Source organism: Crocodylus siamensis, chromosome 6, assembly GCF_052110815.1.
Source record: "Crocodylus siamensis isolate JL-2025a chromosome 6, ASM5211081v1, whole genome shotgun sequence".
Classification (NCBI taxonomy): domain Eukaryota; kingdom Metazoa; phylum Chordata; order Crocodylia; family Crocodylidae; genus Crocodylus; species Crocodylus siamensis.
In genome coordinates this window covers 37,153,312-37,175,735 of record NC_143400.1, presented here as the reverse complement: position 1 = coordinate 37,175,735, position 22,424 = coordinate 37,153,312, and the positions used below count along the sequence as shown (strand labels likewise).

Genomic DNA, 22,424 nt, shown 5'->3' with positions numbered 1-22,424 from the left:
GACACATGCACACACATATGGCTGCACACTGCGTGTACATACATCCACATACATTTGGTTGCATGGAGTTTCCACACACCTATGCATGTTCACTACTGCATGTGTGTGCATGTGTGTGGGCACACACACTGTCTCCCATGCACCGGATAGGAGCCCTTAGCAGTGAGATCACTTGGACGAATCATCCAGCAGCGGACATCTTCCATCCCCCTCCCACCCCGCTCCTCCAGTAGTCGAGTGTGGTGCGCTGCAGAGCAGCATGATGGACTGTGGCATCCTTCCTGCCAGGATTGCTTCAGCTGAATATTAAAGTCACTCGGAGGGCTCAGGCTCAGCAGGAGGGAGGGAGGAAGGGAGGGAGGCACAGAAAGCCTGCACACTGCAGCTGCTGGGCTGAGGAGCAGAGCCCGGAGAGGTGGGGAGGATTACACAGCAGGTTTGAGGGGAGCAGAAGCCCCAGCCCAGGGGGGGAGCCTTCTTCTGGAGGGGAGGGAGGCTGCTCCAGGGCAATGGCTGAGCTGCAGATAGGGAAAGTGGTGCCAAGGGGGCAAGTCCTTGCCCTCCTACTCCTCGGCCTGGCCTGCCTCGGGTTGCCTGTGGGGGCTAAAAGGGGGCCCAAGCTGCCCCCCTGTCCCCGGAGCTGCTCCTGCACCCGCGACACCGCCTTCTGTGTGGACTCCAAGGCAGTACCTCGCAATCTGCCCCCCGAGGTCATTTCCCTGTGAGTATCGCTGGGGCTGGGTGGGGGGACAGGTGGGCACGGTGGGGGATCTTTGGGTTGGGGGCTGAGAGCCATGGGGTGGGCTGGATTGAACTTGAAATCAAAAAGCTGAGCACCCTGGATGCCACTGTAGGGTCTCTGCTGCTTGGGGTGACGTCGGGGTGGGGTTGTTGGGGCTTCGCTCACAGACGGAGGTGAGCACCTGAGGTTGGGTGTGAGTGGGAGAGCATGGTGTGCTGGTGTGTCGCTTGGGCATGACCCTCTGTGTGGGCAGCACGCAGCGTGTGCCTCTCATGGGCAGGACATAAGGGCTTGTTTGTGTCCAAAAGAACTGTGTGTGTGTGAACGGGAGCATCTCTCCATGACCACACCAGGAGTCTTAGTGCAATGTGCGTGTGTGCACGTGAACATGTGCACGTATTTATCTTTGGTCATTTGAAGGGGCTGTGTGCGTCTCAGTGTCTGCATGTGTGCAGCTGTGTGTATGTGCACAACATCCATGTGAATCTTGAAAGCACACAGGATCTGTGCATAGATGAAGGGCATGCGTGTTGTCTAAGCATGTTTTGTGTATATGTGTGCGTGTGTGTGTTTGTGCATGCATGTAAGCATGAAGATGTGAGTGAACAACATCTAAGTTAGGAAATTAGTATCTGTGCATCTGTCCTTGTAAAGTATTTGTGTGTGTGTGTGTGTGTGTGTGTGTGTATGTGTGTGTGTACATGCTACCAGGACATGCTTTTCCTAATGTGTTGCCATCTCAGGGGGCACTTTTCAATACAGACAGCAGGCAGAGGGTTCCTGTCACTGGTCTAGTTACCACAACAGACACAAAACCTTGCAATACACTTCTGATTCTTGCTGCCCCAGCAATCCCTGTGTGCGTGCATGTGCATGTACGTGTGCACCAACCTTTGCCTAGTGATGTCTCCTGACCTGAGCATAAATATTAGCTCACCCCATGGACTTTAACCTAAAGTAATTTAGGAATCAAGATGCTGAAGCTTGGCCTTTTAAGATTGCAGCCTGAGGGGCTTTGGAGGGTGTGTGTGTGTGTGTGTGTGTGTGTGTGTGTGTGTGTGTGTGTGTGGAAGGAGGCATGCGCTTGTGTTGGGCTTTGGGGCCTCTCTGCAGGCTGGCTGGTGACTGTGAGTTGGGTCTTGCCTGCTGCGTGCATTTGGTGGCTGTGCTGGTGCGTTCATAGTGCGTGCAGGTCTGATGTCCCCGTCTGTTTTATCATGGGGGTGCATGTATGTGGCATGTCTAATGTGTGGGCAGGGGCCCTCAGTAGCAGAGGTGGAGTGCTCTGCCCTGTGCTAGGGCTCACGTTGCTCTCGTGGGACCAGGAGCCCCGAAGTGCTCCTGAGTTCTGCCACTCCCGGGTCCTTCTCTCCTTGGCCCCCATCCTCCCCAGATCCCAGTGGCCAGGCATACGTGTGGGTGCAGGGCGCACCAGGTGGCACTCCCTTCTGGAAGCTTTTGCATGGCCTGGGAGGCTCATGGGTGGGCGAAGCCACCAGCTTTGTGATGGCCCTTGCTGGGCCCAGGATGGGGAGCCTAGAGACGTCCCTGCTAGGGCTTGCACTGCATCAGCAGCTCATGGACACTGACATCACCCCCACCTTCATTTCCCATCACTGTCTGTTTGTTTCCAGTCCTCTGGCTGGTTGTCCAGGTGCCAGAGCACAGCAGCTCTCTGCAACGGGGGGCAGGCAGGCTATTGATTAGTTAAGTGGTTCCAGAGCTCCCCTTTGCCCCAGCCCTGATGGCTGTAATCACAGCACAGGCAGAAGCAGAAAGCTCCTTAAATATACCTCTGCCACCAGAAAATGCAGTGCAGCTGCAGCCCTTCAGTTGTGGGTTGGCCCGTGCCAAGTTCCCAGACCAATCCCTCTGTAATGCCAAGGAGAGCAGGAGACCCCAGGCTGGGGTAGTCAGAGCTCCCAGCCAGCCTGGAGGGGCATCAGGCTGGGTGAGGGGCTGGGCGATGCTTATGCAGACAGGGACCAGTGTCCTGCTCCCAGGAGGACGCTTGAGGTCTCAGAAAAGTTCAAACTCAAATGAAAAAATCCTGCCAGGTCAATGCGAGCACCTCGTTTCACTAAGCGGCTTCTGTTCACACACGTTGGCTTTCTCTCTCCTGGCTTTGCATATAGCTGTGTCTGTCTGCCAGGCACCCGGAGGGGGCAGGTGCGTGCGAGCACTTCTGGCGCCCCTCCGGGAATGACCCTGAGGTTCTCTCTCCACAGGACCATGGTGAACGCGGCTTTCACGGAGGTCCCCGAAGCAGCCTTTGCCCACATCCCGCTCCTGCAGTTCCTGTACGTCCCTCCGTCTCCAGCTGCACGGCTCTCCCAGTTCAGGGGGCTGGGGCTTGTCACCCTAACTGGCTTTCTGCAGGGAAGGAAGGCTTGGGGCCCTTCCTCAAATTGCTGGCAGTGCAGCACGAGCTAGGAAGGGTTTCTAGCCAGGGAGCCATGGAGATGGGGTATTTGAGCTCCAGGGAAGTTCAGGGCTCTGTGGCCTGTGGTCCCCGGGTCCCCGCTATGCTCGTGGTGTGGAGGAGTTGCCCTCCACCACCTCTGCCCAGGGCAAATCCCTGGGTGAGAGCTCCTGTGCCCCCAGCACCCTACCCCATGTCCTCCCAGGGCTATTGAACAGTAAGGATTCCTCTGTGCCACTGGTGGGTACTGCTGCGTGTAAGGAGCAGCCCCAGATCCCAGCCAAGGCGCCAGTCTGCACTGCTGCAGGGCTGCCAGCATCCTCAGGGCAGCACCCAGCAACGGGAGGGGTTCCTCTTGGTCTGGCACCCCTGTCTCAGCCCACCCCCCAAATCCCCAGCACTAACCTCTTGCTTGTTCTTTGCAGCTTGCTGAACTCCAACAAGTTCACGCTGATCGGGGACAATGCTTTTACCGGCCTGTCGCACCTGCAGTACCTGTACGTGTTCCCCCTGCAGTCAGCTGGTGTGGCAGGCAGGCAGGACGGCTGGGGGTAGGAGGAGCTGGCAGGGAAGGACCTGGACCTTTTGTGGGGACGATAGGAGTGCAGGGTGGGGTGCAAGCCTTGTGAGGGTGAAGAAGGGGGTGCAGGCCCTAGTGGGCTCTCAGTGCTTCTTGCAAGCCCTGTGGAGTGAGCCTGTGGGTGTGGCAATCCAGCCCCCGGGCAGCAGGCAAGCTCCCCGTGCCCTGCAAACGCTGGGCGTTCGGCACCATCTGGGACGGGGCAGGGAGGCATTCAGGTTCCCTGGGGCTATGAGTACCCAGTGGCACAGGCCTCGCGGGTGTGACCCCCGGCTCCATCTGTCCCGGCAGGTTCATCGAGAACAACGACATCCGCTCGCTGTCCAAGTTCACCTTTCGGGGGCTGAAGTCCCTGACACACCTGTGAGTTACGCGTGCGTGCAGAGGGACAGGGCACCCAGGGCTGTCACACGTGTATGAGGACAGAGCGTATTTCGCTCTCTTGAGTCCCATGAGGAGCAGCTAGACGGGCATTTCTTTCAAGATTGTGGCCTCCGAATTCAGCCTGCAGGAGGAAGTGGGGACGGGGAGCGTGGGGATGGGGAACATGAGGATTTGCCTCTCGGGGGGCAGTGCCAGCTTTGGGGCCTGCTCCATCTTTCCAGTCCCCCTTGGGAGGGCGCTGCCCCTTTTCCAGGTCCCGGGGGCTTGTCCACATGACACAGCTGCTCCTGCCATTGCTGTGCTGGCAGAGCCCTGAGCACATGGGAACACGATGCATGCTGGTGAAGGGGTCTTCTGCTGCCCCAGTCATTGCCGGCCCCAAACACCATTAGTTGCACAAGCAGCATCACTAAGTGCCTCGGTTCTGCTGTCCTAGTAATGTCAGTGAGGGCACATGGTCCCCGCACACCCCTAGAGGACACAGCCGTGGTGCCTGAGTCTCACAGCGCAGCCCAGCCCTGAGTCTCTCTTTCCCTCTCTCGTTCAGATCCTTGGCCAACAACAACCTGCAGACACTACCCAGAGACATCTTCAAGCCCCTGGACATCCTCAGTGACCTGTAAGCCTCCTTCTGCCCAGCCCAGACCTCAGTCAGCCTGAAGGGCCTGGTACTGGGAGTGCGGCTGGGCCATGCCTGCTGAGCTTGTGCATGGGATGTTGGCTTGGCAAGGTCCTCTCACCAGCTGACTACCCCACATCCATGGTGTCTTCCCCCCTCCTGGCTTGGAGCAGCTCCCATTTCTGCTCTTTTGGATCCACCTCCCTCTTCAGGAAACTTGCTGGCAGCAGAGGGCAGGGACGGGGTTGCAGCAAGGTCCTGGTGCTTGGGTGACTCCTGGTCTCCTTTTGCAGGGACCTCCGGGGCAATGCGTTCATTTGCGACTGCAAGATCAAGTGGCTGGTGGAGTGGATGGAGAGCACCAACACCACTGTGCCTGCCATCTTTTGCAGCAGCCCCGACCGCTTCCAGGGGCAAAAGATCCGGGACTTGGCACTCAAGGACTTTGACTGCATTACAACAGGTGGGCATAGACACCATCTTCCCTGAGTGCCTGGCAGGCTCCCTTTGCAGGCGGGAGGCAGGCGAGGGTTGTGATGAGCTAGACGTGATTGGAAAGCCTCGGAGCCCTGGATGGTGTGACTGGGTGTAACTGCATCTTCTCCCTCCAGATTTCGTAGTGCATCAGGTGCTGCCCTTCCAGTCAGTGTCTGCTGAGCCCTTCATCTACTCCAGTGACCTCTACATCACTCTGGCCCAGCCCAGCGCCAGCAGCTGCACTGTGCTCAAATGGGACTATGTGGAGCGCAAGCTACGGGACTTTGACCGCATTCCTGGTAAGAATGTGCCAGACTCATGGCCAGGAGTATACCTGTGCCTCTCCAGGCACTCCTCTCCTCACTATGTATGTGCACGTGTGATTGATCACATGTGTGCAAGGAGGCTGTGCCTCTGTGTGCACGCATGCACACCTCCACCTCCAGCATGTGTGCCTGCGTGTACTGTGTAGGTGTGCAAGTGATTGTGGAACGGGTTCTGTGCATGCCCTGTGCCTGGGATTGTGGGGGGCAGAGCATGCCCCTGCTATGACCCTCTCTCACAGCCTGCTTGTCCACTGCAGCTCATTCGGCTGTGTACTGCAAGCCCATTGTGGCTCAGTCGCAGCTTTACATGGTGGTGGCCCAGCTCTTCGGCGGCTCTTACATCTACCGCTGGGACACCAACGTGGATAAGTTCATCAAGATCCAGGACATTGACAGCCAGACCATCCGGAAGCCCAACGACATCGAGGCCTTCCAGATTGACGGCGACTGGTACTTCGTCATCGCTGACAGCTCCAAGGCCGGCTCCACCAGCCTCTACCGCTGGAACCAGAACGGCTTCTACTCCCACCAGGCGCTGCACCCCTGGCACCGGGACACAGATGTGGAGTATCTGGAGAATGACGGCAAGCCACGGCTCATCATCTCCAGCAGCTCCCAGGCCCCCATTATTTACCAGTGGAACCGGTCCCAGAAGCAGTTTGTGCAGCAGGGGGAGGTGACGGAGGTGATGGACGTGCAGATGGTGAAGCATTTCAAGGTCAAGCGGGACAACTACCTGTGCCTGAGCCGCTACATCGGGGACTCCAAGGTGGTCAAGTGGGAGGGGCTGCGCTTCACAGAGGTGCAGACCCTGCCCTCGCGCGGCTCCATGGTCATGCAGCCGTTTGTGGTGTCCCAGCGCCAGTACATGGCCCTGGGCAGCGACTTCTCCTTCACACACATCTACCTCTGGGACGAGGAGAAGCAAAAGTTTGCCAAGTTCCAGGAGCTCTCGGTGCAGGCGCCCCGGGCCTTCCGCTACGTCCCCATCGAGGAGATCGACCTCCTGCTGGCCCCCAGCTTCAAGGGCAACACGCTGGTCTACAGGCACATCGTGGTGGATCTCAGCCTGTAGGAGGTGCCACCGTCACCCCTCCTCACCCGGACACTGTGCACGGAAAGAGGTTCTTCCGCTTGGGACACCCTGCCCCGAGGGGGAGGCTCAGGCTGAGGCTTCCTGCCTGTGCCCACTGCTGCCCCCGGACAGACCTGCCCCTGGATGTGGGTGTGCCCAGCACGTACACACTCCAGAAGGAGACGCACATCCAAAGGCATGCTCGGACCCCTGGGCATGTATGCACTCAGCACACACCCCAACTGAGCACTCATACCCAACAAACACACGTGTGTGCCCCCACATATGTGCGCAGTCTTCCCTCCCTGAACAAGTGTGCCTCCATGCACGTGTAAGTGCCATTGTCTATGCAGCCAGAAGACACACATGCTCAACCCCTGCCCCTCATCCCCCATCACAGACGGCCTCACAGCCACAGCATCCCCATCCCCAGCTCACACAAACACACACACTTGCACCCATGCTCAAGTGTCTGTCCATTCCCACATCCCCCTGTGCACAGGCACCCCATGTCCTGGGTATGTCCATCCCAACGCACACCCACTGCTGCACTTGCCCACACCCATCTGTACCCCACCATGCACAGTATTACACGTGGGCTTGTATACAGTCTGTGAGCAATGCACAGGCCATATTGTCCGTCCACAGGCACATGTCCATAGGGGACATCCCCATAGACTGCAGACCCTGCTATCCCCCTCTGCACACAACCTTGTGGCCCTGGTGCTCAGGCTGGGAAGAAGCACCCAACTCCCTGCAGCTTCTGCTACCCTGGACACGGGCCTCACTTGCTCAGGATGTAGAGATGGAGGTCCAAGCACTGTGCCACATGTCTGCTTGGACCAGTCCGGGGAGCAGTGCAGTGGGACTGCTCACTCCCCCGTCCCTGCTTGCTGAGCGAGGGCCCCCCAAGCCTTCTCGAATGCAGTGGAAGTCAAGTTACCCTGTGCAACCTCCCCACGTGCCTCAGTCGCCCCTTCCTTGCAGTGGGTACAGTAGGGCTCCCTGTCCTCCCTGCTCTGCTGTAAGTACCAATAATTACACATCCTCCCTTTGAAGCACTGGCTCCTGATTTGTCCCCGCATCTGTTTCCCATCAGGTTTCCAGCACAGGGCTTCTGTCATGCATGACGGGAGGATGCTGGGCCTGGATCTCAGAACAGAGAGCAGGCCTTGCAGTTGGGAGGCAGCACAGGCAGGCGTGCTCAGGGCAGGGATGCCTGCATCACTGCCCCCTCCTCCCTTAACAGCACTGCCTAAGTCTGGTCATTAGCAGTCTGAGTCCTGTGGGTGCAGTGACTTCCCTGGCCCAGTCCAGCGAGTATGATCTGCATGAGCCTCGAAGGCCATCTGCCTTCCAGGAACCCCCTGCTCATGACTCACGGCCATCTGGACAGTGCCTGTGGAGACAGGCTGGCCTCGGCACGCTGCTTGCTTGCTTCTCTGATGTTTGCAGTCGTATCCCTTGCTTCTACTGTGTGTGCATAGTTTGGTTACCAGCCAGAGCACGGACATCCCAGTGACCCAGGGCACAAGCCTAACACATTAGTCCAGAGATCGTCAGGCACACACAGGGACATGATGCAGAAGCTGAGTGCAGCAGGCGGGTATAGAAGGGCAACTAAAGGGAAAACTGCATTTCTACCCAGTTTTTACTGCCTGCGGGGCTCAGGCTAAGAGGTGATGGCTCAGCCTCAAACCGTCTCTCGGGGCCAGCCATTGGGTTGCATGCTGCCTTACTCAAGCCACTTTCTCCCCCAGGGCCCACTCTTTATGGCTCATCCACCAACCAGCTCTGCATCTCTCAGTTTGTCTCTGTCCCTGCTCAGCCCGACTCTACCCAGTAGCTTTGATCTCGACCCTGAGAAGAGGGGATGAGGGAAGGATCAGCTGCACATGTTAGGTTTTTCGAACAGGTGCTGCTTGAGATAGGAGAGAAAAGCCTATCCCTGCTGGGGAAGTTACTTCCTTTAGCTTCTGTGCCAGGACCCGTGCCAGGTTGCAACCCGCTGGGCATCTTTGTCAGAGGTTACCTTTGCACAGGGGGCACCTGGAATGACAGGTGGGGGGGATGGGGACATCTCAGTGTAAAGATCAAGTCCTGCTGTCTTCCCCTCTGCCTGGCTTGAGACCCCACTGCCCCAGTCTTTCCCTGGGGCAGCCCGCAAGGCCCCATCCTGCTCCGGCTGTAGGCAGGGGTGGGCTCCACCCTGCAGGCCCCCTGCGGCAGGTGCCAACACAGCAATGCTGAGGTCCCTTGTTCTCGGTGACCGGGGAATCGCCTGTCTGAAGCACGGATCAGAGGAGGTTCTTTGGGTAAATGTGATCTCTTGTATTAGACCAACTAAATAGCTGGAAAAATTGACTCAGCAACGAGGTTTTATCGCCGCCTGCTGGGAAGCAGGACAGGGAAGGCGGGCATGCTCCAGGCACTTCTCTCCGCATGCCATCCTCCTACCAGCTCCCTCCTGTTGCCTCCAACTCCCCCCCAGCGCGTTGTTGCAGCCCCTGGGCAGGACACTCGCCGCGTTATAACCGAGAGGAGCGAGCTCGGCAGACATGCTTCCAGTAATAAACACACTGTGACATTCCCGCCTGCCACCTGCTCTGCTTTGTTGCGGCACGGGGCTCCACCAGGGAACCCAGCACCCACCCCACGGGGGCAAGGCGGGGGACCGCCTGCTTTGGGAGCGCACCGCAAACTCTGTCCTGATCTCCACCTCTTCCAAAACTAGCCACACCATGATCCCATCTCTTCTCTCCCCACACCAGGTCACATCCTCTTCCCTGAATCCCACTAGATTGCTGCTGCTTCATTCTGCAATGTCTCTCTCAGGGAATTGGGGGTCGTAAGGGCTGGAAGGATCCCCTTGCTACAGCGAGGTCTGTGACAGGGATCTCCCAGCTGGATTTAGGCACAGGGGCTGCAGCCTCTCCAAGCTTGCTTTTGTAATGGGGTCTCTGGCCTGGGTCTGGGGCTGATGGGGCAGCCCAAGCTAGGATGACAGTTAGGGTTAGGGTTAGAGTTAAGAGATGGTGCAAGGTTTGAGGCTCTGTGCATGTTTGGGGCTGATAAGGTTGGCACCCAGATTGACAGGGTTTTACTAGGTGGGGAATATTCCCGAGTTAGGGTTAGGCTTGGACTGGTCTGGTTGCCCTTGCCGGGGTGCGGCTTGACCCTCTCACCTCACCAGATGCAGTTGCACTCTGTGGAAATGACAGGCAAATCCCCTTGGTGGATGTCTAAGGCAGTGGTCTCCAAACTTTTTTGATCGCACACCCCTATCAGTAAAAAATTTTTGAGCATGCACCCCCAATATATGAGTGAGGGCGCCGCTGTCAACCCCTCCGCGTTGCGGAGCTCCCACTCTTCCCTCAGGATACCTCATCTGACACAGACTGAGTGAGGGCGCCAGCGTCAATCCATATATTAAATATTAGTAAAGCTTAATTTCTTTCTTATTTTTTTAGATAAAAAATAAATATAAATAGAAGTTCTAATATTTTCTTCCCGCACCCCAATGGATTGTCTTGCGCTGGGGTGCGCGCACCCCACTTTGGAGACCACTGGTCTAAGGCATCTCAGATCCCTGGATCAGGGCCCCCACATCGGGACACCCCCACCAGGATTGAGACCCCCTGCATCAGGACGCCCCCACTGGAGTCAGGACACCTCTGCTGGGATTGGGACCCCTGCTTTGGGGGGTCAGAGATTTTCCCCAGATTGGCCCATGGGCCTGTGTGTTAATCAACCTCTGGGTGACACGGGAGCCTTCAAGGTACAGGAGCACGCAGGGAAACTGGCTGCTTCTACATCTCCAGGGACAGGAGCTCTGTTCTCATGCCATCCTTCGGGATTTCCCAACCCATAGGTGTTTGACACCAGTGTTTCATCAAAGGGTACGGTCGAGTCAGGGATTCACCAGGGCACGGTCTTCTGACACAGGCACTCCATGCATTTTATGAGCATAAATTGTTTCTCGTGGGGTCCCTGTGCTGGGAGCGTCATTGGCCATGCCTTATGCTCCAGTCCTTGGGCATGGGTGGGATGTTGCATGCCTAAATCCCCTTGACTTTACTGCTCAGTGTTGCTGAGCTGAGCTTGTGGAGACCGCCTTATCCCAGCGACCTACGTGTCTCCCAAGGAACACAATGCGCTGCACTAAGACAACAAATGAGGTATGCTTGGATTGGCCTTGTGACTTTCTTTGCAGCCCAAGAACAGCATGACCCTCGTGCAGTACAGCACCACGTTGCAACACGTCTGGTCACAACTCCTGCTCCTGGCTTGGTGAGTCTTCTTTTCCCGTGGCGTTGCGCTGGGGGAAGCCCTTGCCAAAAATACACCAGCCACAGCCTGCAGAATCCCGCCCAGTGGAAGCAATACAGGGATTACTCCAATGTCTGCATTTAGTGCTGAATCCTGTGACCTTTCGTGATGGGTTGAAGTGCAGCCACATGGTTTTTTCTATGCACTGCTGTTTTGTGCGAGGCCTTTTTGCGGCTCGCTGGAGCAGCTCGCAATCAGCTGGGAGCCAAGTGTGCAAACACACCTTTCAAAGGCACTATGACAACACGGTGCCTAGTGACCGTGACCTCTTCAGAAGTGCCATGGCCTTCTGGAGAGAAGTGCCAGGAAAGCAATCTGTGTCCCATGTCCCTAGGATTGGGCTTGGGATTGATTTTTTGCTGTGTTTACAAAGCAGCAGTGAGCAGGTCACAGTTTCCCTTTTGCTTTTTTTCTTGTTGGAGGCCTGTGACTTTGGAGCGTTGCTTGGGTTTGCATCTTCACGTAGCGAGGAAGGCTAAGGCCCAGGATGGTCCAGCACAAGCCCATTGGGATTATCTGGGGGCCTGGGATCGAGTCAGCCCTTGATTACAACTGGCAATTCCAGTGGGACGCTGTTGCATCGGTTAGGATCACCCCGGGCTAAACCCTCCCATCGAAGCGCCTGTCCAACCTATTCTAGGATCACAGGAAAGCCTACGGTGCCTTTCTGGAAGCATAATCGGCTGAGATCTGCCCGGATGGAGGATGTTCGGGATGTCCCTTTTAGCGCCGATGACTGAAAATGCCCGAGTTGCAGCTCCTTTCATTTTTCAACCAAGGCCTTATGGAAATGGGCACGCAGGTGGCGTAGCTAGGACAGTTAGAGCTAGTGAGCGCTTGAGCCAGGGACTGGGGTCCGCAGCAGGAGGACGGGGCTTGTGGGAAGGATGGGAAGAAGCAGAGGTGGAGGAATGGCTTCAGAGCATTAAACTTGGCATGCATTTCTATGAGACTCCTCCATTGCCCTTGGCTGCCGGAGCAGTTTCACCCACAGGTGAGCACGGGGGGCGCAGCGGCATCCCCCTCCGCGGTACCGCTTTTGTTCCAAGGGGACCTGGGAGGTGGCCACCACCAGGGCCTGCCACCATCAGGCAGGGCACCTGGGGAGAGCTACCAAGAAGCGGCTTGCCTGCCTATGTCCTTAGACCAACACGGCTCCAACCAAAAACCCTGCAGCAGGGTCAGGACGCCGTCCTGGAAGAAGGCCCGGCGGCAGGGCTCGTCGCCATTGTCTCTGCCCTGGGCAGACCCGCGACGCCGTTCACGCTGCCCACGGCAGGAAATGTTTCCATGCCCAACGTGCGCCAGGCCCTTCCTGCCCCACAGCCCACGGGGCGCCACAGCCCTTGGTGCTGCGGGCGCCGGGGTCAGCGGGGCCGGCTGGGCACATCCGCAGCTCGAGGCTGGGGGGTGCAGAGCCGCTCTCCCCCCCCAGAGGGCACGGGCATAGCGCACCCACCCACTGCCCCGGTGGCAGATGGGGGGAGGGCATTGCACTGCATTGGGGCGCTTCATTTGGCTGCAGCACAAGCCGCAGCGACCCCGGGCCCATCCTGGCAGAGCAGCGCGCACCTCCCCGGCAGGGCCCTTTTAAGGGCGCGGCCCCTTTAAGGCGCATGCGCAGCTCGCGGAGCCCCGGGGTTGGGCGGAGGCAGTTCCCTGCAACATTCAAGTTGCTACGGGCGCTGCGTCCCGTGCGCGGGGCGGGAGCCGCAGCCGCAGCCGCAGCAGCACCCCGCGCCCCCGGCCCCCCCTGGCGGGGCGGCTCGGCGCCGGCGCGTGAGCCCAGCCTGAGGCCGGAGCCCTGGAGGAGGCCGGCCAGAAGCAGAGCAGCTCTGGGCAGGTCCTGGCGGCCGCCCCCGCCCGCGGCGTAGCGGGCGTCGCTGCCGGAGCCCCTGGCTGGAGGCACCATGGTGTCCTGGATGATCTGCCGGCTGGTCGTGTGAGTACGGCAGGAAGGGGGAGAGCCCCTTGGCACCCGCCTCGCCGCGGGCCCTGCCCGTCGTTTCCGTGCGCTGGGGGGGAAAGAAGGGGAGCGCCGCCTCGTCCCCGTGCCCCGAAATGCAGCCTGCTCTGGGGTGGGCTGCTGTGCGGGAGCGTGAGGGGTTGACCCTGCAGGTGGGGTTTCTTTGGGGAGGGCCTTGCCTTGTCCCTGGCAGTCTCATCCCAGCCACCCGCGGGCACCACACTGCGCCTTGGAAGGAGCGTGGGCTAAGCTGAAGCTGCTGGGGTTAAAAACCAACGGCCCCCGGGTGAACAGACACCCCGCCGGCAGCTGGGCTCTGGCAGGGTTAGGCCTGCGCTGTGATGTGGGGAGCCAGCTGCCCTGCTTGCGGCTGTGGCTCTGGCTTGGCGTGGGCCTGCTGGTGTGCCCCTGAGCCGGCTTGGGGCACCCTGCACCTCCAAACGTGCCCTTGGAGGGCTGCGCCAAGGCCATTCGGGGCTCCTTAGCCAGCAGGTTGCTCCCTTGTTACCTGCAGGCATTGGCCTGTGTGCTTCCATGCTTTCTTGGGCTCGCTCTGCTTGTGGGGACCCATCACCCAGTCTCTTGGTGCCCTTCAAAAGTGGCTCCCAAGTCAGATGCGGGCTCTGCCTGCCATCAGCCGGTTACAGGGGGTGCGCAGAGGGGGATGCATCTGTCGCATCCGTTCTACTCGGCCTGGTTTTGGGGTTGGTGTCTTATGAGATGGGCGCACAGCTTCCAGCCCGGGGCAGCTGGCAGGCCTTGATCTGATGGCTGTGGCCTGGGCTCCTGCTCCTGGAAACCCATAGCAGAGCCAGTCCTGAAGAGCAGGTGGTTGTTCGGGCCCACTTTGCCAGCTTGCGCTGGAAGCACCAAGGGCTGCTGGATGGCCTTGGCCCCACGTTTGTTGGCAGAGGTGGCAAAGCAGGGACGAGCCCAGCCTTTCTTTCCTGTGTCATCTTGGTAGGGGATCTTGTCGTCACAGCTGCTCGGTGTTCCCAGCTGGGCACTTGCCACCCTAGAGACTGACAACAGAGCGGCTGCAGGGATGTGTGGGCTCCCCTGCCCCATCTGAAATGGCCATTGCTCCTTCGTGGCTCCTAAAATAAGGGCCCCTGCTGTGCTTCACAGCGAGGCTCCGGGGCCGCACACCAGCCACCCCGGCAGGAATCTCTTTACCTCGTGTCACCTGCTTTGTCTTCCTGGCCAGCGGGACCTGGCGCGCTCTGGCAGGGGTGTGGCAGGAAGCTGTGGGCAGAGTCAGCTACTGACGTGTATGCCCAGCTATCTCATGTGACAAGCTGAACGGGTCAGGTCACGTGTGTGTAAAGTCCCATCACTGCCCCAAAGGGAAGAGGGTTTGGCACGTCATGAAGACATGCACGTGCTGGCCTCCGTAGGGGCATGAAGGCTGGTGAGAGCTGCCAGAGCACAACCTTCTGGGTCCTGTGTTTGCCAGCCCTCCGTGACGCCTTGGACCCATGGAGGCCTTTCTGCAGTGGCTCGCCATGGCATGGCTCTCGGCGGTGAAAAGCACTGCTCCGTTACCGCTGCCGTTTCCCTGCTGTTCTCCGTCGCGTTTTGCTGGTTCTGCATTAGTCGGAAACCCCGGGGGGTGTGTTTGGTGGCCCTTGAAGGATGGAGGAGTGCAGCGCTGAGAGTCCTTCCAGGCAAGGGAAGGGGTGGTAGGCAGCCAGTTGCCGAGGGATTTGAATGCTTTCTGCAGGCTCCATTGGTGATCTGCCTTAGTGTGCCCCCCAGCCACAGCGCCTAGAGGGATGCCAGTTCGGCAGTGACTCCCCCCCCCCCCCCCCCCCCCCCCCGGAAGGACTGTTTTTGCTGGAGGAGTCTCCATGTCACTGTGGCATGTGATGGGATGGCAGCTTCCTCCACAGCCTGGTGTTGACGTGCTCCGGCATGCCACCTCTGGAGACGGCAGCAATGATCCTGTGTCAACAACTGCGGCCGACTGTGTCCTAACACGCCGTCTTAGTTGGTGTGTGCAACCTCTTGACCTTGACTTCTCCCACGGCTTGGATGTGGCTGTGTGAGGACCACGTAGGAAAGAAGCCAGGCTGTGGGCTTTCTTTTCTTGGGACCCCCAGCGGCGTTCACAGCCCTGGATCTATGCAGCTGGCTTTGCTCACCCAGCCCCTTGCAGCCCTCTCTGGGCAGAGCGGGATCAATCCAGCTCGCTCCACCCTGTGGCACTGGTGCCATCTGGGCAAAGCAGCCCCGGCTGAAGAAATTCCCCCGGAGCAGTGTGGGCGGGTGGTGCATTTGCAGCTGCTGTGGCGGGGCGGTCGTGGGTGCAGGGATGCTTGGTGGCCTTGGGCAGGAATCTCCGGCCTCCAAGAGGCGGGGTGGGAGGGGGAAGGGAGCCCGTCTGGGACGAGAGGAAAGGAAGCAAGGCTGGAAACTCGGAGACGGCAAAGCGCAGCCAACAAGAGGGCAGGGTCACGTGTGCTTGTTTTCGTTGCCTGCAAACCGCTGCGCTCTCCAGCCTGGCTCAGGCCTTCCTACTGCACGATCCTGCTCTTAGCAGCTGGGCTGTGCTTCCTAGCCAGACCCTACACCCTGGCTCCCTCTGCTCAGCCCTGCTTGGTGGGGTTAGGGGAGCTGCCTGCTCTGCCCTCCACCCCATGAGCATGCGGGGGCTGGGAGACGGAGGGCGCAGCTGCCAGGGACAGGCCGTGCCATGCCATCCCGGGTGGCTCTGCCAGCGAGTCCCGGTGTGTTAGAACAAGCCCAGGGCCTGGCTGCACGCTGCCTGCTTGCCTTCGGCAGTCGTTTCCAACCGGTTGGGCTGGTGCGTGGTGCATAGGAGCTGCTGGGGGCCGGGCATATTGGCTAGCCAGGCCCAGGTGAGCGCTCCCAGGTGCATCCGTCACGGCATCCCCTGTCCAGGCAAAGCCAGAGACGCTTCCTGCTCCAGCCTTTGTCCTCCCAGGCCAGGGTGTGGACACCGGGGTGGAGATGGGGCGTATTGCTTTGCGGGGCCGCCTGCGGTTCCTGAGTACCACGTGCCTGGTGATTTCCATCTACTCCCTGGGCGCTGGATCTGCCTCGGGAGTGGGAGAGCACGGGCAGGCCCAGCTGTCATAGTTTCACAGCTGGTCGGGTCGGAAGGGACCTCGGCAGATCGTCGAGTCCGACCCCCTGCCGTGGCAGGAAAGAGCGCTGGGGTCAAACGACCCTGGCACGGTGTTCATCCTCCTCTTAAAGACCCCTGTGGCCAGAGCAAATAGCTGGGTTGCGATCTCCCCTTGGGGAAGCGGGTGCATTGCTGGGGCTCGCCTGCTGCCTCCACCCTGCTGCAGCGCACTGGCTCAGCCTGTCTCTATTGCAAGAGCACCTGGGCTGGTGGGTGAGCCGGGGAGGTTGCTGCAGCGTCACCAGGCTGAGAGCTGACCCAGATATACTGCCCGTGTGACGGCCAGCACTGCCTCTGCGCTCTGCCACTGAGAATGGGAGAGGAGCCGAGGGGGCCGGAGTGGCCTGGGGGCAGCGTGGTGTTGGGGACAGTGAAGGCCAAGCTGCTGCACAGAGCCAAGCAGTGTTGCCTCTGGCTGCTGGCGCTGCTGTACTGGTGGTGGCCGGCCTGCCTCACACCCCGTCTCCGCTACAGGCTGGTCTTTGGGATGCTGTATCCGGCCTATGCCTCCTACAAGGCTGTGAAGACCAAGAATATTCGGGAGTATGTGAGTATGAGGGTTGGGGAGACCCCTGCGCAGCTTGAACAGGAGGAGGGTGGGCACCTAGGTGGAAGGGGGCACAAGGGAATAGTACATGTGAACCAGAAGTGAGAACTTCACCTGTTTTCAGTGGGCTCCAGTGTGGGCGCGTGCTGGGGGTGTCACACAGCTGGGAAGCACCTGGATTCTCAGCCCTGCTGCTCCCTGAGCCCTGTCTGTGGGAAGGATGCAGCAGCCCAAGTTTGGAGGGTGATGCTGGGCTGTATATGCTGTTCCCTGAGGTACTGGGTTCCCTTGTGTGTGAATTCAGGGGCCTTGATTCTGCTTTAAAAGCTGTGTCCCCGCTGGTAGCAGCACATTGCATGCCACCCATTGCACCAGTGTTAGGAATGGGTCTGTGCAAGGCAGGTAGGGGTCCCTTGGTGCATATCTGCAAGCCCCACCTTTCCCTGTGGCTATCTCGGGCCATGTCAGCTCATCTGCTTCCCTGCATCCCTGCAGGTCCGCTGGATGATGTACTGGATTGTGTTTGCACTCTTCATGGCAACAGAGACCCTGACGGATGTCTTCATTTCCTGGTAAGACCCCTGCCCTGGGATCCCTCTCCTGGTGTCTGTACCGGATGCCAGGAGCCTGCTGTAGGGTTTGTCCTTTGCGGAGGGCCCATGCATCAGTGCAGCGTTGATCGGGACATCTTCAGCCCTGCTGCAAGGCAGCAGTGGGCTGGCGCAAGTGTCCGGCCTGGCTGCGGCCTGCCTGGGCTCATTCTCACACCTCTGGCTTGCTGAAAGGGGAACACAACCACATCCACCAGAAGGACCCCATCTCTGCTGTTCCTTCGTCTCTTGGGCTTCCCCCCTCCAAAGTGCTGTGCAGCACAAGTGGGCAGGTTTCCCTGGTGGCCCTGTGGCCTGCCAAGCCCCTCTATCCTGCTGCCAGGGGGAAGCACAGCCCCAGTCCTGGCTGCAGTGTGGGAGGGAAAGGAAAAGGGCTGGCTTCATTCTGCTCCTCTGTGGTGTGCAATGCCCCTCACTGCTGTGGCTCCAACCCCTAGGTTTCCCTTCTACTATGAGATCAAGATGGCGTTTGTTGTCTGGCTGCTGTCCCCGTACACCAAGGGAGCCAGCCTGCTGTACCGGAAGTTCATCCACCCCACGCTGTCCCGCAGGGAGAAGGTAAAGGGCCTCTTGGCATGGCATGCTTGCAACAGAGTTCTCTCACATTGGTCAATGGGGCTGGGTACTGCACCCCACACATCTTAGGGTCCTGCAAATGAGGAGCTGGCAGTACGGTGCCTTTCTCCATGCACAGCCTTGCTCATGCTTCTTCTGCTGGAACAGACCCGGCCCCCTAACCTCGGCATTTTCCCTGTCTTGTACTTGAGTCTCAGAAGCCAGAGTGCCCTCTGCCCGTAGAAAGTTCTGCATCCCGCCCCCGTCTCCATTGAGCTGCAGCATCTCTTGTGAAATGCACCCTGTTTTGACTTAAAACCTCAGCTTTTCTGCCCTGGTCCTGCCCTGCACCCCCTCTGCTATTTCAGACCAGGGCTCCATGTCCACAGCTCTCCCGACACCCCATGCCCCATTCTGCTCTGTGGAGTCCCCTTCAAATTCACTCATTGCCGGGGTGCTCGGCACAGTCTGTGCCCTTTCACTCTGCACTGCAGGAGGGTATAAAGCTGCAGCATGAGTTGCATGTGGGTGAGGGGATGGTGCAGTGGGTCTGAGCTGCTTTTTACCTCCCTGCGGGAGTGATGGTGCTGTGTGACCTGTGGAGCTCCCTGGGATGCTCACAGGTGGGGCTGTCTCTGCAGGAGATCGACATGTACATCAGCCAGGCCAAGGAGCGCGGCTATGAGACCATGGTCAACTTGGGGAAGCGGAGCCTCAACATTGCAGCCACGGCGGCTGTCCAGGCTGCAACCAAGGTACCTGCTGCTCTTACCGAGAGCCCAGCAGCCTGGCCAGGAACTTGCCGCTCTTGCCTGCCTCTCTCTCTCCTGGTTTGCTCTGCCTCTTCCTGCCTTTCCTGTTCCCCCAGATGCCACTTGTGCATGCTCCAAGGAGGTGACCTGCTCTACAACATCCTCAAGGCTGGCACAAGCCTGGGAGCTGTTGTCCATTTATTTCAAAGTAGGTGGCACGTACTCATGGCAGGCACATGAACGTGTCTGTGCTCCTGGCTTTCTGCAGGCCCCTTCCCCTCTGCATCCACCCCACAGAGCCTCCTAGCCTGGTTCCTCGGTGCAGCTGGTTGTGCCTCTGCCTTTCAGCCCCTGGTGCTCCCTGCAGGCAGGTGGGAGCAGGCTTGGATCTCACCCCTCTCCCCTTCCCATGTCTGGCAGAGCCAGGGTGCATTGGCTGGGCGCCTGCGTAGCTTCAGCATGCAGGACTTGCGCTCCATCTCGGATGACTCGCCTGTGCACTACGAGGATCCCCTCTACCTGGAGGAGCAGGCGGCGAGGAGACGCCCACCCATTGGTAAGCAGGGGATGCAGTTGCAGGGGTCTGAGTGTGGCTTGCTGCTCTCCAGTCTCTGTAGTCCACGGGCTAGTTGCTTCGGGCTCCAAGTGGGGAGAGGCTGGGGGGCTCCTGGCTACTTGTGTCGGAGAGCTGGGCCCAGTTTTTCTCTGGCTAAGGACCTCCACGGCAGGCAGTGTCAGGCTGTTGGCTAAGCAGGAGCAGGAGGTTAGCTTTGGGGCTTTGTTTTACAAGGCAGAGGGGCTGAAACCTGGCTGGGGAGAGGAATGGGGGCTGCATGTGACCCTGGGCAAGCAGAGAGGGAAGGTGCCATTTAAAGTGCTTGGTGTGGAGGTGTTCAGGTGGCTGGGGCCATTTGCCTAGCTGGCGTGCCATGCAGGGGCCCTCTGGCTATGGCACAGGAAGGCTGAAAAGGCAGGCAGGGGGTGCAAAGCCTGAGCTCTGGCCAGTTTATCCTTCCTCTGTGGAGAGAGGGTTACATGCTGGGGCTACAGCAGTTCCTCCCTGACCACACCCTCGCCTCCTGTGCCACGTGCTGGCTGACACAACGTGGGGCTTCTGCAGGGCAGCGAGCCGCCTCTGCCAGTCGGCAGCCAGCCCGCGAGAGCGACAGTGAGGAGGAAGAGGAGTGCTGGTCCGACTCCCAGGTCTCTCCCAAGGCTGCACACCGCAGCAAGGACTCCAAGCCACTCTCCCGGAGCCAGAGCCTCCGCGTGGCCAAGAAGGTGGGCAGGGCAGGGCAGGGGAAGCATGCCAGGGTGGGTGCCAGGCACATTGTGGTGGGGAGGGAAGGGCTTGTCTGATGTGCAGCCAGCGAGCTTTGCTTCCCGGGGGCTCGGCTTGTGGGGACGGGAAGCTTGCTGGCGTGTTGAAAGAGACCTGATTCCCACTCCTCCCTTGCAGGGCTCCTCTCGGGTGGTGAGAGGCCGGGCCAGGAGGAAGGTGGTGCCATCGGATCAGGACAGTTAAGCAGCCCTGGGGAGGCCAGAGCCGTGGCTCGCTGGGAGTCCTCGCCTGACCAGGTGTGCTGCTGCGTGGGAGAGGGGCCTGTCTCCTCCCCTCCGCCTTCGGGAGTGGCTAGCTCCTCTGTCGCAGGGAATGGACTCCCCTTGATACCTTGCTCTGTAAATACCTTGGACTTCCTCGTGCCTCCCCTGCTGACACCTGGTTGCTCTTTGTGCCCTGCAAGCTGCCTCCCAAGCACAGTCTCCCTGCAGCTTCTCTCCGCGGAGGCTGGAATCAGTCTTAAAACCTCTTTTTTGGAGGCCCCAGCAGCAGCTCACTTACTTGCTGCTGGGCTAGTAGCACCTTTAGGCCATGGAGCTGCTCTCCCAGCATCTTCACATGCTGCAACAAGGGCCCCGCGATGCTGGAGGGAAGAGGACCCCCTTCCTGTGCCTTTCTTCTCTACGGCTGCTGCAGGCTGGCTCCAGTACCTCTGCCCCCTCCTTCCTCTGGCCTGTGCAGCTCTCCCCGCGCCTTGTTTTACTCAGGTTCCTCTTTTTCCCCTGCTCGGGAGTCCGGGCTACTGCAGGCCAGCCAGCCCATCCAGCGCTGTAGCTACAAGCTGCCTTCCCTCCCATTCAGCTGACACCTCCAGTGGCCCATGACTCCAGTGTGGAGCTGGGCTAGCGGAGAGAGATGCACCAGACCATGCCAGAGTGGGACGCAGGCGCCCTGCATGCCAGGTGTTGGCCTCCTGGCTGTTCAGTTTTACTGGGGGGAGGCAGGTAGCTCGTCACCTGAGCATCCCTTTCCTGTCTCTTGGGGAGCTACAACTGCCCTGCTGTCACCAAGATGAATGACACCAAGCCAGCTGGATGGCTCTGCCCTCTGCCAGTCTGCCCCCAGCTCTGTGCCTTGGAGCCGAAGCACATTTCTGCCTCGCAGGTAAATGTCACCCTAGTGCTGCCTTTGCCGCTGCTCTGTGACTTTTCAAGGCGGGGGTGACTCGGCCCCTGTCGAATCTGCACCGAACCAAAGATGTTGCACAGCAAACCTCACCGTGCTGCTGCGCGCTGGCTCTGACCTGTGTGCCGGGAGCTGGCGCTCGTTTTCAGCCAGGCCCTTCCCTCCTGCCTGTGCTGAGAGACTGGCAAGCCATGGCTGGATCCTCCTTCAATGGAGATGGACTGATGGCTCGGACCCTCTCCCCTCTCTTCGTCCTGCGTGTGTTTTTAAGATTGGACCCTCCCAAGAAAGGATTTTGTATATTGAAATAAATAGCTATGGACACTAAGAGCTGGTGTGAGGACTGTTTTCAGGCCGGGGGGTGCCTTGTGGAGAACAGGGCAGTAGCAGAGGGGGCAGGGGCTGCTCCTGGGGGCATCCAGCCTGTGGGAGCTGGACCCAGGCGAGACTTCTGCCGCTGTCTTGCTTGTTAGCTGGGGCAAAGGGAAGGTGGGTCAGAGGGCTGGGGGAGCGGGGAGGGGACCTTTCGAGGGAATGAGCCTGCAAGGGGATTTGATTAGACTGGCAAGCCACATGCAGCAGGCTGCTGCCTTCCCTCCCCACTGCGTGCTGGGATGCTGCTGGCAGTGCTGCTCCCTGCCTTTAAAAGGAGACAGCGGGAGCCTGGGAGGAGGCAGGACATGGGATAAATCATTAGTGGCTTGGAGAAGCTCCAGTGTGGGAAGAGAAGCGGGGAGGGGAGAGTGCAGAGGGAGCATGCTGAAGGCTGGGCAGGACTGGCTCGCTGTCCCCCAGCATCTTGCTGTGGTCATCTGATCCCAGCAGTCTTTCCTGCCCAAGCGCAGGGGGCTGGACCTGATGATCTTCCAGCCCCTAACAACTATGCAGTACCGTAAAACAGAGGGGCATTCAGGGAGCTGAAGGAAAGGAAGCTGCAATACTCGCTGGAGATCCCCCGGGCAGTACTTTGCTCTCACTTGTGCCCCAAGCAGAGCTGCATGGTTAACCCATGTCCCCTCCCTGGGCTGGGAGCTGCACCCAGCCTGCTGCAGTAGCTGCGGGACCCCACGGTGGGGCAGCAGCAACTGCCTTGCGCAGGTGACTGGCAGGGACCTGGGCAAAGAGCTTCCTGCTTCCCAGCTGGGCTCCACTCGCAGCCCTACGCACGGTGTGATGGAGCCCAGCTGCCACGCCACGAGTCCCGGCCAGTCAACGTCTGGCCACCGGCTGCGGCCGGAGAGGTCCTGGCCGTGGCATCCAGCCTGTCTGCAGAAGGGAAAGGGCCTCCGCGCAGCTGTGGCTTGGGGTGGAGGTAGCGGCGCTGGGCAGGGGAGTCCATGCACAGCTGGCTGCTAAGGGGCATGTCCGGGGCTGCCTCTTCTGCCAGCAGAGCTCTTGGGGACAGCTTTGTACCAGGACAT

General features: G+C 59.5%; 2 protein-coding genes across 2 annotated transcripts; both read left to right on the top strand.

Moving 5' to 3' along the window:
• Positions 1-250: 250 nt before the first annotated feature.
• On the top strand, positions 251-9,209 carry LGI3 (leucine rich repeat LGI family member 3). The gene is made up of 8 exons (XM_090054332.1): positions 251-721; positions 2,971-3,042; positions 3,590-3,661; positions 4,036-4,107; positions 4,676-4,747; positions 5,041-5,210; positions 5,359-5,523; positions 5,808-9,209. Exons 1-8 carry the CDS (start codon positions 510-512, stop codon positions 6,623-6,625), a joined length of 1,653 nt encoding a protein of 550 aa, XP_089910458.1. The 5' UTR covers positions 251-509; the 3' UTR covers positions 6,626-9,209.
• A 3,380-nt stretch (positions 9,210-12,589) lies between these two features.
• Positions 12,590-21,331, top strand: REEP4 (receptor accessory protein 4). The gene is made up of 8 exons (XM_090053332.1): positions 12,590-12,896; positions 16,546-16,618; positions 17,114-17,190; positions 17,667-17,787; positions 18,426-18,539; positions 18,957-19,092; positions 19,657-19,817; positions 19,996-21,331. Exons 1-8 carry the CDS (start codon positions 12,865-12,867, stop codon positions 20,059-20,061), a joined length of 780 nt encoding a protein of 259 aa, XP_089909458.1. The 5' UTR covers positions 12,590-12,864; the 3' UTR covers positions 20,062-21,331.
• The last annotated feature ends 1,093 nt before the right edge of the window (positions 21,332-22,424 follow it).

Bases quoted from the DNA above. Each gene is read 5' to 3' on its own strand.
- LGI3 (XM_090054332.1), top strand. From the start codon at position 510: ATGGCTGAGCTGCAGATAGGGAAAGTGGTGCCAAGGGGGCAAGTCCTT. The intron at 4,748-5,040 runs GTAAGCCTCCTT...CTCCTTTTGCAG, and splicing joins CTGGACATCCTCAGTGACCT to GGACCTCCGGGGCAATGCGT. The intron at 5,524-5,807 runs GTAAGAATGTGC...TGTCCACTGCAG, and splicing joins GGACTTTGACCGCATTCCTG to CTCATTCGGCTGTGTACTGC.
- REEP4 (XM_090053332.1), top strand. From the start codon at position 12,865: ATGGTGTCCTGGATGATCTGCCGGCTGGTCGT. The intron at 16,619-17,113 runs GTGAGTATGAGG...GCATCCCTGCAG, and splicing joins CCAAGAATATTCGGGAGTAT to GTCCGCTGGATGATGTACTG. The intron at 17,191-17,666 runs GTAAGACCCCTG...TCCAACCCCTAG, and splicing joins ACGGATGTCTTCATTTCCTG to GTTTCCCTTCTACTATGAGA.